Here is a 15,567-nt window from a genome sequence, read left to right as displayed (position 1 = left end):
GCATGGTATGATGTTTCATGTGCTTTAGTGTGCATTGTGGGCATGTGAACATATATTTTAATGTGCACGGTGGGTGTGCAATTACGCATGGCTGACACGCCCTTTCCCACTTCAAATGGCAAAGCCAGGACCTTCAGCATCAGATGTGGCCCAGAACTATGCAAAGCCCACAGCAAGGCTTCATAGTTTGTGCTTAGGAAGTGAAACAGTATAGGAGAAAAAATATATATCCTCCTTTGAAATTATGCAGGCCTGGAGACTGCGTGAGAGGTTGGCGATAATGAACCTCTTGTTGGCAGCAGTACTTTGCTAGAATGATGCAGCGATCATAAAAGGAACGAGGGGAAAGAATGGGAAAGGACTGCAAATGGTAAAATGATACAATTGGAACACATTCAATTGCCACAATTAATCTTTGATATGTGGTGCAGTTCGTTCTTCCTTTCACTTGTCCGTTATGTGCATTTACACCTTGCACAAATGCTGATTTTCTGTCCATTAAAAGCCTCATTACGTGATCCTGGTTCTCCAGATACCTCTCATGGCGCAATGAAAAAACATTTGCTCATTTAGATGGATTGAGATTGCAACTGGCAGTTTTGCATAATTACTGCTAATGGACCAGAGTATTGGAGTATTGGGCAGCTTCCTGCTCAGGGACTGAGGATCATATTTCATAACATGTTTATCCTGTGGTTTCCCCATGAGCACAGTACTTTCCTTTCACAAATAGCCAGCGCAGGGTGCCTGGTCCACATTGGGAACCTGCCATAGGGCTTGGGGGATTGTGTGAGGGGAAGCCTTTACTGTGGTCCTGATTCTGATTGCCCCTGTGGTGTCTGCTGTTTCCATAGGTGGGAAAATTTTTGTTGTTGTTGTTGTTGTTTAGTCGTTCAGTCGTGTCCGACTCTTCGTGACCCCCTGGACCAGAGCATGCCAGGCACTCCTGTCTTCCACTGCCACCCACAGTTTGGTCAGACTCATGTTTGTAGCTTCGAGAACACTGTCTAACCATCTCATCCTCTGTCGTCCCCTTCTCCTTGTGCCCTCCATCTTTCCCAACATCAGGGTCTTTTCCAGTGAGTCTTCTCTTCTCATGAGGTGGCCAAAGCTTCAGGATCTGTCCTTCCAGTGAGCACTCAGGGCTGATTTCCTTCAGAATGGAGAGGTTTGATCTTCTTGCAGTCCATGGGACTCTCAAGAGTCTCCTCCAGCACCCTAATTCAAAAGCATCAATAAGCTAGTGTACTAATAACCTAGTGCACTAATAAGCTAGTGCACTACAATTCTTTAGCCAAATCCCCCCACAGCTTTTGAATATAGAAATTAGGTTTCTGAGTAAATGACTACTGAAAATGTAACGGATTGCCGTGGCGAAGGGGCTTGAAGAACTCAGAGAAGCTATGAACTATGCCGAGCAGGGAAAATTTTCACTGGAGCAAATAGGAGTTTGCTTCTTATGCAAATAGGAGGCAGGGCCCCCCTCATCCAGATCAGGATTACAGTGGGGGACGAAATTGGGCTGGAGCCCCCTGCTGGCATCCCACGGGGCGATCTGGATTGGGACCTGCGCACAGGCTGTTAGTGAAATAAGAATCTTCCACGGCCATTTAAAATGACTTGAACTAGTTTTGGTCCTTGGGATTCTAGGTGATGTATGAATGGTTGTTTTGTTTTCTAGAAGCTCAGAGGTGAGGCAGTGGACCTGTGCATGTGCCAATATTGTTCTATCCGCTGTGGACTCTGAGCAAATAAATTTTGGGGGGATTGAAGTACTACAAAGCCCTGCAGAAACCTGTCAGACAAGTGAAGCACAAACCTTTGTGCAGTTGTGGGCAGCATGCCAAGGGTGGCATTAAAGGTGTGGCGCTGCTGGTTCAGGAATCAGTTTTCCTTCTTGATATTCGGGAAGTGGGGAATATCACATTCCTTCGGTATTGAATTATATTTCCTAGGAAGGCCCTGCTATTCTAATTTTGTGTCCCCATTTTATATTTTTAAGTTGTGAACCAGCCTGTGATCTTCAAATGAAGAACAGCGTACAAAAAAAATAGATAAAAAGAATAGACGTTACTTTAATTTTGTGGCCAGCAGCAACATCTGTTTGCTTTTTTAAATGATACTAAATGTGGGTTTGTGCATGTGTGTGATATTCAGAAGGGATTTTAGTCAGGATCATGGCTTTGGCAGCAGGGAGCAAGCCTTCCCTCCTTCCTGTCCCAATTAAAACCTCACACACACTGTTATTTTGTTTATTTATAAAATAAATAATTTATTATTAATATTTGTGGCTGGCTGTTCGTCATGAAATTAAAGTAATACCTAGACTGGCCTTCTGGCTAGCTTATGGAAAGAGAATAAAAGGTACTCTGGCAAAGAAAAAGCACTTTATATGCGTTGTTTATGCATTCTAGCACTGTGACACCAGATGGCGCCTTGCAGATCCCTTTTGCTAACCCAATTTCTCATACAAAGTTTGCCACTTGTTTAACTGAAACGCTTCTCTGATGTGTCTAGAACCAGCCTTGGTGCCATATAACGTTGGGTGCATAAAAAGAAGAATTGGTGTTTTGCCGGGCTGCATTTTTTTATAGTCATTTTGTACACATAAGAACTTTCTAGCTATGATTTGTGTCCTTCTTTTCACACAGTGAACCACACTTGAATAACCCAAATCCCACCAAATGGAACATTCAGACATGAAAGCTGACCCAGCAAGGATTGACTAATCTCTGCCTTTGCTAGGACTGCAAGAATTTGGCTGGGGGGGGGAGGGGAATCCAGCTGGTAGGGTACAGGGTTCATACCTGAGGTCTTGCGTTTAGCATCTTCAATCTTCAGCTATGTAGGTAAATGTAAGTAAATGTGCCGTTGTCACCCAGGGCCAGTTAATCTGACCTGGTGGCCCTAGAGTATGGTCTGAAGATTCAGGCTACCATTTTGTTGAAGCTAAACAGGCCTGACTCAAGTCTGTACGCCACCGTGCGTTCCACAAAGGGAGTTTCAATTCTATTAATGTCCCCCCTCCCTATTTTTGTGATTGTAAGCTGCCTTGAGTCCCATCAGGGGGGATAAACCGGAGTATAAATAAATTAAAAACAATAACAAAATAGTATGGATTCCCCCAAATTATTGTGTGGAGAGGATCTATGCTGCAGTGGCTTTTGAGCTCAGAAGGTATAATTATTTGGAATGTCTTTCCTTAAGACAGCACTTTTTTTGCAGTGATTTCCCCAGCATTAAAAACCTCCAAAGTTCAACATTTGGAAATTGTTTCTCCATCCTGTCCCCACTGGGATGTGTGTTCGTCAGTGTCCTTGAGAATAGGTCAGAGGCACCTACAGGATCTTACCTCTGGCATGTCTAGTGGTGAGGGGCAACTCTGACAAAGGACGGCCAATTCTTCTCTCTCGCCTTCCCAAATAGCATTCCTGTTATATCAGGAACTGTAAAATAATAATAGGGATGCAGGCGGTGCTGTGGGTTAAACCACAGAGCCTAGGGCTTGCCGATCAGAAGGTCAGCGGCTAGAATACCCGTGATGGGGTGAGCTCCCATTGTTCGGTCCCTGCTCCTGCCCACCTAGCAGTTTGAAAGCACAAAGTGCAAGTAGATAAATAGGTACCGCTCCGGCGGGAAGGTAAATGGCATTTCTGTGTGCTGCTCTGGTTCGCCAGAAGCGGCTTAATCATGCTGGCCACATGACTCGGAAGCTGTACGCCGGCTCCCTTGGCCAGTAAAGTGAGATGAGCGCCACAACCCCAGAGTTGGCCACGACTGGACCTAATGGTCAGGGGCCCCTTTACCTTTTAAAATAATAATTAAAAAATCTACAATACATTTCTTCTTTCTTTTACTCTGTTCTACAGCTTTGAGTTGTCCAGCAGGTCAGATTTACCAGCAGTGTGGAAGTCCATGCAATCAGACTTGCCGATCCTTGTCCTATCCAGATACCAACTGCAATGAGTTTTGCATGGAAGGTTGCTACTGTCCTGCTGGATTATTCCTTGACCAGCAGGGAGACTGTGTGCAAAAGTCCCTGTGCTCTTGTTACTACGATGGTGAGATCTTCCAGCCAGACGACGTCTTCTCTGATCATCACACCATGTGGTGAGTGCATGGCTTGGATCTCACTGCATCCCACCATACCGTGCATGGCTATGTCTAAATCTAGGTCTGGAAGGTGAGGAGAACAGTAAGCAGGGCCAGGCCGGGATACAGTGGTACCTTGGTTTTCGAACAGCTTAGTTCACAAACAACTTGGAACCCGAACGCTGCAAAACCGGAAGTAGGTGTTCCAGTTTTCGAACTTTTTTCGGAAGCCAAACATGCTCCGTCTTGCGTCCCCCTGTGTTTCCTGTTGCGCTGCTACTTTGTGCCCCCCCGCTGTAATTCAAGCCTTCTGTTTCCGATTGCAGTGTTCTGATCTTATATTTGATGCTTTTGTTTTTGCTATTTATTTTGTGTTTTTTTGTTTTGAGGCTTTTTCAGTTAATTTGTTTTTGTGACTGTGTGGATTCCAGTTCAGCTACTGATTGATTGATGGATGGATTGATTGATTGTGTGACTGCGGACATGGATAAAAAAACCCCATCCAAACAATGACTATCATCAGTGCAAGTAAGATTTTTTAAACTTTTTATCATCTGCAATACTGTTTTATTTATTTTATAGTACAGGAGCAGTTCAAAGGAATGCAGGTGGCGCTGTGGGTTAAACCACAGAGCCTAGGGCTTGCCGATCAGAAGGTCGGCAGTTCGAATACGCGTGATGGGGTGAGCTCCCATTGTTCGGTCCCTGCTCCTGCCCACTTAGCAGTTTGAAAGCACAAAGTGCAAGTAGATAAATAGGTACAGCTCTGGCGGGAAGGTAAATGGTGTTTCTGTGCGCTGCTCTGGTGGCCACATGACCTGGAAAAAACTGTCTGTGGACAAACGCCAGCTCCCTCGGCCAGTAAAGCAAGATGAGCGCCGCAACCCCAGAGTTGTCCGCGACTGGACCTAACAGTCAAGGGTCCCTTTACCTTTACATTGAGTATTGCTTTCATTTTATGGGTCAATGGTTTCGTTAGATAGTAAAATTCATGTTAAATTGCTGTTTTAGGGGTTGTCTTTTTAAAAGTCTGGAATGGATTAATCCATTTGCATTACTTTCTATGAGAACGCACACCTTAGTTTTGGAACGCTTTGGTTTTGGAATGGACATCCGGAATGAATTAAGTTTGAGAACCAAGGTACCACTGTTTTTTGCTGCTTGAAGCAAAACAGAACATGGCATACCACTACCGCCTCCACTGGTGACTAGAGGGGCTAATGGGATGCGTTCAAGGAAGCAGGAGCAATTGGCAGGCCCCCAGCTGGCTCCAGCCAACTGGCAGGTTGCTGGTCGAACTCCAGTCCTTGGTTCCGCATCAAAACTGTGACTCAGAGTTTCAGAAGCCTTTCAGAAGCTGAGCACGCAAGCCAGCAGAGTAAACAAACGCTTCACAATGGAAGGGCAGATAGAGGCATATGTAAAGCGTATTTACAAGCAGTTTATTCAGCATACATCAGGACAAAGGAAAAAACATGTCTTCCCCCTTTCGTGTTCAAGCAAGAAGCATAAGCAAAAGCTATACACAAACGGAAGTTCCCAGCAAGCTGTGCTGGAGTGTAAACAGGCATGTGACACACAACAATCATGCCTGTTTCTTTTAAGGTGGAACAGAATATTCTAACAGCCCTGGTACGCTGTAGGCAGTGGGAAGAAAAAAGGAGGCTAAAGAGGAACAGTCGGCAGTGGTGAGGTTGGTGGAGGAGGCAGTGGAGGCAGCAGCTGGTGACAGGCAGAGGAGGAGGCGAATGGCGTGCATCTTGAGACCTGGATAAGTGCCCCCTCCCAGCTCTCCCCATCCTGCAGCCTGATGCAACTGCCTCACGGTGCCTCATGGGTGGGCCTGTCCTGCTTTTAAACTACTACTGAGATGCAACTTGGCCCAGGATCAAAATTCCACGTTCCATTGGGCTACCTGGCTTGCTGCCCAATCCCACAAATGCTCCTACAACCACTTTTTTTTTTGCCTCTGGGGATTGCAGTTGACACCAGTCAGGTAGCCACGTGGCTACTGGCTGCTGCGGCAAAGCATAGTATGTAAGCCACCCCTCAGTTTATTGCAAGGGAGCCACTGCTTCTTTCTTTCTTCTAGCTATTGTGAAAACGGCTTCATGCATTGTAGCTCAAACAGACTTCCAGGGGCTTTCCTGCCAGACGTTTTCTTTCAACATCGTCCTTCTGCCAGAGGTTAGTCTTCTTTCTTTTCTTTTAGCAAAATAAGTTTGAATAATTAACATTTCTTTATTATTCCATCCGTTCCTCTGCTTAATGCCAGTGTGGTGTAGTGGTTAAGAGCAGTAGTCACGTAATCTGGTGAACCGGGTTCGCGTCTCCGCTCCTCCACGTGCAACTGCTGGGTGACCTTGGGCCAGTCACACTTCTTTGAAGTCTCTCAGCCCCACTCACCCCACAGAGTGTTTGTTGTGGGGGAGGAAGGGAAAAGAGAATGTTAGCCGCTTTGAGACTCCTTAAAGGGAGTGAAAGGCGGGATATCAAATCCAAACTCTTCTTCTTCTTCTTCTTCTTCTTCTCATTATTATTACTTTTTGGGCAGGGATACAATAGGGTACGGAAAATGAGCGATTAAGTTTGACCTCCTTTGGAACATTGTAATGATTTGCTATTGGGAGTGAAAGCTAACTCTCGTGTTCTAATTTTATTTCTTAAAGCAAAACGAAGTGTGGCCTGCAGGCACCCAATGACCATGTTTGTATGTCCTGCAAATGACCCAAGAGCTAAAGGAATTGAATGCATGAAGACGTGCCAAACCTATGAATTGGGCTGCTTCAGCCAAGGATGTACATCTGGCTGCCTCTGTCCCACTGGATGGGTAAGAATCATACAATAGTAGAGTCGGAAGGGACCCTGAGGATCATCTAGTCTAACCCATCAAGGCAGGAATATGCAGCTGTCCTATCTGGGGAATCGAACCTGCATCCTTGATGTTACCAGCACCACACTCTAATCACCACTCCTGGATTTCACTTCTGGGTTGGTGGCAACAGTGGTGGTGGTGGTGGTGGTGGGAGATTCACCTGTGAAGGTGCCCCTTGGATTCTGCCGCCTGAGGCAGCTGCCGAAGTCTGCCTCATGGATGGGCCAGCCCTGCTAGTGGTCAGAATTGTAAACATGTAGAAAAATGCAACCACAACGCGCTGGCTATTAACTGTTAGTAAATATATAAAAGGTATGATGTCTTTCAAAATATATGCCACTTCAAAATAATACAGTGGTACCTCGGGTTACAGACGCTTCAGGTTACATCCACTTCAGGTTACATATGCTTCAGGTTACAGACTCCGCTAACCCAGAAATAGTACCTTGGGTTAAGAACTTTGCTTCAGGATGAGAACAGAAATCGTGCTCCGGCGGCACGGCGGCAGGCTCCATTAGCTAAAGTGGTATTTCAGGTTAAGAACAGTTTCAGGTTAAGAACGGACCTCCAGAACGAATTAAGTTCTTAATCCAAGGTACCACTGTATATATATATCATACAACACATCTCACAAAATATACAAGTAACTGCAAGCTGTTGTATGTATCAGAGTCAAACAAAGATTCAAACAACCAATGAATAGCCAGTGAGTGGTGAATTCTAACGACTTTATTCCAAAACAGTTGAATTATTCCTGGTGCACTGTCCTTTTGAGACTTCAGAGAGATGTCTTCCTTTGAGAGACGGTTTGGCGTTCTTCGCTATTCACTGGTTGCTTCAATCTTTGTTTGACTCTGATACATATAACAACTTGCAGTTACTTGTATATTTTGTGAGATGTGTTGTATGATACATATATTATTTTGAAGTGGCTTATTCATATATTTTGAATGACACCATACCGATTATATATTTACTAACAGTTATTAGCCAGCGTGTTGCGTCTGCATTTTTGTAGATTGTCACATTTTGCAGCACAGGGGTTTGTGTTTGTTCAGTCACAAATGTTGAGCAGAGCAAGCAGACCTTCACATTGTTCAGGCTGTCACCTGAGGGCATAAGAGTTTGTGGAGCAAGGACAGTGGAAGACATCGTATTTTTCCTCCCTCTGCATATTCAGTACACATTGTCTGGACATTGTCTGAATATTCTCTGGACAGGCTAGTTTTTCAGCCTAACCTACTTCACAGACTTGTTGAGGGGATTAAACGGAGTCGATAGACGTAACACTGTTCTAACTAAGCACTTTGGAGAAAAGACAGGATTCAAATGTAATAAAGATTACAAGCTCTTTACTGAGGAAAATATTTATTTAGCACATTTTGGGGCAAACTTTCATTTTTGATTGACTTTTTCTAAAAAACAACAACAACAACAAAACAAGGAAAAAGCCCTTTTGTTACAATGCAGGAAACAAAATGTTTCCTGTATGTCAATTGTAGAAAGGCAGTAATGCCAGGCTACAGATATAGGAAAAAATATATCAGAAAGTATATATTCGCACATGAAAGCATCCTCCATACTTGTTCTTTTCCTGTGAAAAGAAGCTGTCTTTTTGGTTCCTTGCAGACTACTTACTCAGTTCAAGTCTTAGCTCCTGCGTCAAAGCTGGGAAAGCCATCTAGATTTAACCGCTCATTTATTTTAATCATCTATCCTGTAAATCTTCATTTTGGATGTGTCTTTGCTATACTCCCAGCCAAAGCTGCTTTTAATCGGCTGGGTATAACATTTCCCCGTTTGATAAAGCAGGAAGAGTATTTTGTAGGGCACTAGATGGCACTGTTGCTCAACGCTTCTTCTCAGCTCCTTACTCAACTAAGAAGTTGATGCCTAAACAGCTAAAGATATCCTTGCCTTCAATGTTTGTGCAGAAAACTGGAGTTTCGCATCTGCAGCTTTTTGTGCCCCTACATGGCAGGCTAGATCTGCTCAAATTCTGCCTTTTATGAGCAAGAAGGCAAAGCCCCATAAGATGGAAAAGCAGGGAAAAGAAGGTGGGGAAGAATCATCAACATTTATTTGTTTTGTTTTTTTAAAAAAATAATATTTATTAAAAGTTTAATAGTTACAGAAAAAGGAAAAGTAAAAAAAGAAAGAAAAAAAGACAATAAAAAAACACAATAAAAATTTAACAAGCAATACATCAAAGATAAGGAAAAAAACCCAGAAAAAACAAGAAGAACAAAAAAAATATATTAAAAAAATTAAAAACACAACCCAATATTCCATATCTTTACCTTTCATTTACTAGTTTCATCGACCTCCTCACACCTCCCTTTTTTGTATTCTAGTTCAATTAGCTATTTCAGCAAATCCTTTCCATCTTTCTCAATTTTTTGTTCTAAAATTTATCTTAACACAATCTAACTTTAAATTTTCCACTTTAACCCCTTAACAATCAGTTTTTACTTAATTCTTTAATTCTTTATAACATTTCTGCTAAAACCATATAACTTCATTCCAGCATTCTTCTAACATTCATTAATTTTGCAATATTTCTGTAAATATACTTTGAATTTTTTCCAATCTTCTTCCACCGATCATCAACATTTATTTGGAGGCACAAAGCAGCTCACAGCATGAAAAAACACTGCACAAAATTTAAATGCAATAATGAAAGCATCTCATTAAGAAATATACAATAAATCATGCAATTCCCTTAAAAATTAATAGTAAGGTCTAACAATAACATACAAAAAAACAATCCCAATAGCAGCAAAAGTAACACACCACCACCATTAAATCTTGACATGATTGAAAGCTCCAAAACAGCCTGCTTTTCTGGGTTCACAGCAAGTTGTTCTCTGTCACTTTCAGCCTTAACAGTTTTTGTTAGCAGGAATCCATCAGGGCCCCAGGGCCAGGGAGACACAGGCCAGCATCTTTGCAGCACTCCCAGGTGAGACATTCTCTGCTGGATGCGAAAGAGAGAAGATTCTAAAAGCTCATTATTACCAAATTCTAAAGGCGCACATTGCACTTTCTTAGTGGTTAACTCATTCAGGTTATGTGGGCAGCAGACTTACTCAGGGTTAAGAGATATCTTTAGTATTCGTTTTCATGAGGTTCCATTGAGAATGCCAGTCAACTGACCGTTCAAATATTTTACTACTGTTAAAATCATCTTCTTATATTATTATAACATATTACTCGCCTTCACCCTGAGGAGTTCGGATGGGTTACAACATCAAAACACAATAGCAAAAACTGTTTAAAGACCATTTGAAGCAACACACGATTACAGAAACATCATCATCATCATCACTATTATTATTATTATTATTATTATTATATTACTTATACCCTGCCCATCTGGTCGGGCCTCCCCAGCCACTCTGGGCAGCTTGCAACAGGATATTAAAAACACAATAAAAGATCAAACATTAAAAATTTCCTTAAAGAGGGCTGCCTTCAGATGTCTTCTAGAAGTCAGGTAGTTGTTTATTTCCTTGACATCTGGTGGGAGGGTGCCACTGCCGAGAAGGCCCTCTGCTTGGTTTGTAGCATGAGTCCTACAAACACATCTCACTGGTGTCAAAGGTCAGGGTAAAGAGTTGTGTCTTCAGTATTCACTGGAAGCTGTAGAATTTCCTCCCTATAATTTGGCCCTGATAGTTTTTACTTATGTGCCTTGTTTTCGTGTTCCTGTTGTGTGCTACCATATTTATTCTGTCCCCTATAATGGTTCCATAAAACACCCATCTCTGTTCTAGGTAAGACATGGAAACAAATGCATCGTACCTGAAAAATGCCCCTGTTTTCATAACGGGCGAGAGTATGCTCCAGGGGAAACCGTCATGAAAGACTGCAATACCTGGTAAGCAATCTCTTCTCATTGAGGTCCCTTGGCTCAGGAAGGAGACGGATTTTGCATTAAAATAAAACCTGGCTCTGTAGGACAAATTTTTGGAGGTTCTCGCCCGGCCTCAGTAATCAAGTTTCTTGCTGGGAGGTGGGGCCAGCCCCATTTAAAAATAGGGGGTGGAGCTGACAATAGCCAGGCAGTCAGCTCTGGAGATTCACCCTCCCTAACATCCCTTTTGTTTAATGTTTATTGTTTGCAGGTTAACTTTTTCTTCCTGTTTAGCGGGTTCTGCTACGGTCTTTGACTGGTTGCTGCTGAAGGACCGGGAAGAAATTTTCCTGCATTGGCAGGTTTTGTCTTCCCTGTAGCAATTCGCCACAACTTTGACTGTTATGGCCTTGGGTGGAATCCTTTAGTCTTTTATTCCCTATATGGGGGGGGGGGGCTGAAGTGGTGACTCACCCCCCTGTGGCGGTAATTCCAGGGTCCCCCTCTTAAAGGGGTTATATATATGGGTGTCACTGGCCATACACTGAAAGGCTGTCAGTGAACTACCCTGCGTGCGGGGATACGGGCTGGGCTGCCTGCTACACTTACGTCTCGCAGAGCACCCCCATATCCCATTTACCCTGATGAGCCCCAGTTCCCCCTGGCTGGCGGGGCTGAGAGGGATACACGCCCAAGGCTTAAGCTTTCTACATTCGGAAGTTTAATGAAGTTGTGGTCTAATTTTAATTCCATATAACGTTGTCAGAGTCTTTATTCCTTCCTTATGATCCCTGGGGGCTGGGGCTGTCGCCGCCTGGTCACGCAATAAGATGCTAGTCTAAAAGAGCATCCCTCTTAGCAAAGAACTTGACTTGGAAAGGGAGCCCACCTCCCATGCAAAGAATCAGAGGGCAGGGGGAGAACAAAAGGAAGGAAGGAAGGAAGGAAGGAAGGAAGGAAGGAAGGAAGGAAGGAAGGAAGGAAGGAAACATGTGCAGGGCCCTGTTGTGGGATCTTGCTGAGACCAACCTGTAGACTATCATCTTGCAACTGATCTGTTAAGTTGTGGGTGAACATATCAGACGACACAGCAATTCTTCAAACAGCTCTTGTTTATTCACAGGCCAGAACAGAACTGAACTGAAGGGTTCAGCCAGCCTGCTTATATAGAGCTCCACTAGAACGCAACAGTAACCATTTTCTGTAACTATCCAATCACTGAACGTCACTTTCGATCCCTTATTTGCATAACTATCTACAGTATCCCCCTGCTGGCCCAGGGTGAGAACTTCAGTACATAACATGATCTGTGGTTACTTCATTTATCTATTAAGACTTATGTATCCCGATTTTTATTTGAAAATCCAGTAAGTGGCTAACCAAGATAGGAACCCACAAAACTATTAAAAACGCACAACATAATCAGAATAATGTCAGAATCAACAACGAGCAACACAATGATAGGTGCTGCACGGCATGCTGCTTTCGTGTTCACATGTGTGACTTTGACACACACAGGAGATACCAGCTGCCCCGCACCGCCAGCTTCTGAGATCCAGGAAACTTCTGGTACCCAAGAAAAAGATTCTTGGCTTTTACTGTAGAAGCAAAATAACCAGATTTTAAAAGGCACCTCCAGAAATCTTCCCAGAGACGGGACAGAGATAAAAGAGATGCTAAAATAAACAACATAAAAATAGGAGCAGGTGATAAATGAGGCAGCACCAACCACAAGGAAACAAAAGGAAGAGGCGGTGCCTCCGAAAGGAGCTGCAAATTCCATTTCTGTAAAGTAGTAAACTGTCCCAATAATGAATTGTTCAACATATTCCAGTAAAACCTTGCGCACAGCACTTTCCAGGAATTCAGTGTTCCTGTCAGGACAGATGTTCCTTTAATGTGTTGCCTCTTTTGTTGTTGTTGTTGTTTTGTTACCAGAAATTATGGACTATCCTTGGTAAACAGAGAGCCATAGGAAGTATGCAGTCTCACGCCCTCGACTGCTATTTAGTCGTCTTATGAGCACACAAAAAAAGAAAAGAATGAATGAAAGGAAATACTAGCCTTATTACACCCCTTATTTAACCCATACTGGCCTTCAGAGGGCAATAAAAGTGTTTTCGTAAGAGAATAAGCAGCAGAGAGCAGGATATCCATGGTAAATCACTACATGTTGTAAAATGCTCCACTCCGTGTTATGCCTAGATCTTTTCTGGGAATACAGAAGTGGCAGAATTTTTTACACATAGCCTTTAAGTAAAGAGAGAATCTATTTGTGGTAACTTAACTTGCTGTTTATAGATCTTTGTGGGTTCCACACACACAACATTAGTGTGTGCCAGACTGTACATTTCTTTAAGGAAGGAAGTTAGTGGCTTTTTCAGAAGCAGCATTTAAAATGCATGGAGTGCAATCCAGATAAACTTATGCCTGTTTAAGATGCACAGTTTTCAACAGGAGAAGATTTCAGCACATGTTTAACCCTCCCAATAAAATTGGTGGGTATCTTATCTGCCCTCAGTCTCCTCTTCTCCTGGCTGAGCATCCTCAAGCATTCCTCATTAGACTTTGTTTCCAGACCCTTGATCATTTTGGTTGCCCTCCTCTGTACATGTTCCAGCTTGTCAGTATCCTTCTTAAATTGTGTTGCCCAGAACTGGACACAGGACTCCAGGTGGGTTCTGACTAAGGCAGAATAGAACAGTATTCTTTCTTCCCTTGATCTGGACACTGGACTTCAGTTGACATGAAAGGGTCATGGGTACAGCCTGGAAAAATCTGGAGATTACTAGACTTTCAAGCCTATAAAATGGTAGGGAATCCTAACTGTGTATGGTTACACTGGTTTTGGGGGTGGTTTTTTGCCTGTTTGGTCTTTGGTACTGGTGTGTTGTTATAAAGAAGGTGTAACTATTCTGAAGCACATAAAAAGATTTTTAAAGCCTGGTTCCAGATTTCAAAAGCTACCTTGAAATCTTAGGCCTTGGAATTCTCTCAGAGGAGAAGTAAGTTTGATGGCACCCACAAACTTTGGGTGGTTTCCAAACTAAATAAAAATTTGTGGACTTCCAAAGTTTCAACAGTGTCATAACCAGGGGAAAGGACCTCAATTTTTGAAGTGTGTGTGTTTGTGTGTAAGTAAGTGTGTAATCTGACTGTCTAGGCTGAAGAAACTTGTTATCTTCACAAGCATGAATAGGTACTGCAGTGATATCTAGAAATGTTAGTGTCTCAAGGTTTTATAGGTGACGTGATTTGGGCATGCTTCCTGCAAGACACAGGCTGTCTTTTGTCCATGTACCAAATTATAAAGCAGACTTTTATTCATCAACATCGACAATAACAGCTGCTGGTCTTTTGCCCTCTGCAGTGTTTGTCGGGCTCGGAAGTGGGAATGCACAGAAAATGTCTGTGACGGTACCTGCTCAGTCATTGGAACATCTCATTACTTGACCTTTGATGGACTGAAGTACAGGTTTCCAGGGAACTGTCAGTATGTGCTAGTTCAGGTAAGAGTGGGGATAGAATGCAGTTGTTGGAGATGAGGGTGGCGGCGGCTGAGAGAATGCTAAGGGTTAGAGATATGTAAAACTACCATCGAAACCTATGGACGCTCTTTTGGCTTCCTTCAACATTCTTCAGAATTTTTGCATGTCAAGGTCCCCAGGGCCACCCCAATAAATCACACATCACACAGAATTTTTTGGCATAATTTTGGCCATAACTTTATTAAAATACAAAAATGTGACTGGTTGCTTAGGCATTGGTTGCGATTATCTGCCCCCCCCCCATGGGGGACAGACTGACATTCCGCACACCTGCGAAAGTCAGAAAAGGGGAAGACACTTGGGGGTAGCGACGGAGCAGGGAACCTGCCCTCAGCCCTCCCCAAATGCAACCAGGAGCTCTTGCAATGGCCCGAGCCCCCTTGACAGGGTGGACAAGCAATAGTTAGCCCCCGATTCCTTTAACGGAATCCCTTGCAGCAGCAGCATTAGAGGGGCAGGCGCAGCCAATCCATGCCCCTCAACCAACCAAACCATAAACCAATGCCTAACCGCAACATTGCAAGTTGTGACGATTTGCTATGCAGTAGGCAAAAAGCAAATGGCCCCAGCCAAGCAGCCAGATGGACAAAATTCCTACTGGGCCCCTGCCCCAAGAGCAGACGACCCCATGACAGGCATAGCAAGGTCAAAGCGAACAACCCTAAATATAGGGAGGGGGAGGGGCAATCCGATGCACGGGCGAAAAGAGGAAGCCCTAGCCTCGTGCAAAGAGTTTAAGCATTTCTGGCTGTCAATCAACAAATGGCAACATTAACTTCTTCCCAACGACAAGGGAAGCCCAATCACATCAGTGGCCAACGATCAATTAGCCCGCCCCCAACTTTGGAGTGTCCTGACGGCCCCCACCGCAACACGTACTCTCCATGAAGGAGAACACGTTTTACCAGAGAAGAAACCCTCAAAGTCACTTTAGATTGTATATATTTGATGACAACTTTAAATCAAGAGTGTGATTTCACAGTCTGGCATTGGAGAAGAGCCCACCAGTGTCTCATCAACAGGCCGTAGGCCTGGGTAGGTAGGAGAGCAGGGTCACAACAGGCCATGTCCAATAGGATCAAAGCTCACTGCCCTCCAAGCTGGTGCAAACATTGGCCAGTGAAGCAAGCATGGCCAGAAGGTTCCTAAGATGTTGAGTAGCAAGTGAGGCAGATCAAACATACCTGCCAAGTTGT

General features: G+C 43.6%; 1 protein-coding gene across 2 annotated transcripts in view; it reads left to right on the top strand.

The window, feature by feature from the left end:
* The window catches only part of VWF (von Willebrand factor), a 157,937-nt gene that overhangs the window by 37,420 nt on the left and 104,950 nt on the right, over positions 1–15,567 (top strand). For both annotated transcript variants that reach the window (XM_083440694.1, XM_083440695.1), the window contains exons 16-20: positions 3,870–4,110; positions 6,185–6,279; positions 6,762–6,922; positions 10,744–10,847; positions 14,194–14,332. In XM_083440694.1, the coding sequence (XP_083296820.1) occupies positions 3,870–4,110; positions 6,185–6,279; positions 6,762–6,922; positions 10,744–10,847; positions 14,194–14,332 (740 nt within the window). The remainder of the gene's footprint in view (positions 1–3,869; positions 4,111–6,184; positions 6,280–6,761; positions 6,923–10,743; positions 10,848–14,193; positions 14,333–15,567) is intronic.

The sequence above is a fragment of the Podarcis tiliguerta genome, assembly GCF_965153285.1.
Source record: "Podarcis tiliguerta genome assembly, chromosome: 5".
NCBI classification, from domain to species: domain Eukaryota; kingdom Metazoa; phylum Chordata; class Lepidosauria; order Squamata; family Lacertidae; genus Podarcis; species Podarcis tiliguerta.
The sequence above is the reverse complement of the archived record's forward strand: the minus strand, read 5'-3'. Positions and strand labels throughout refer to the sequence as shown.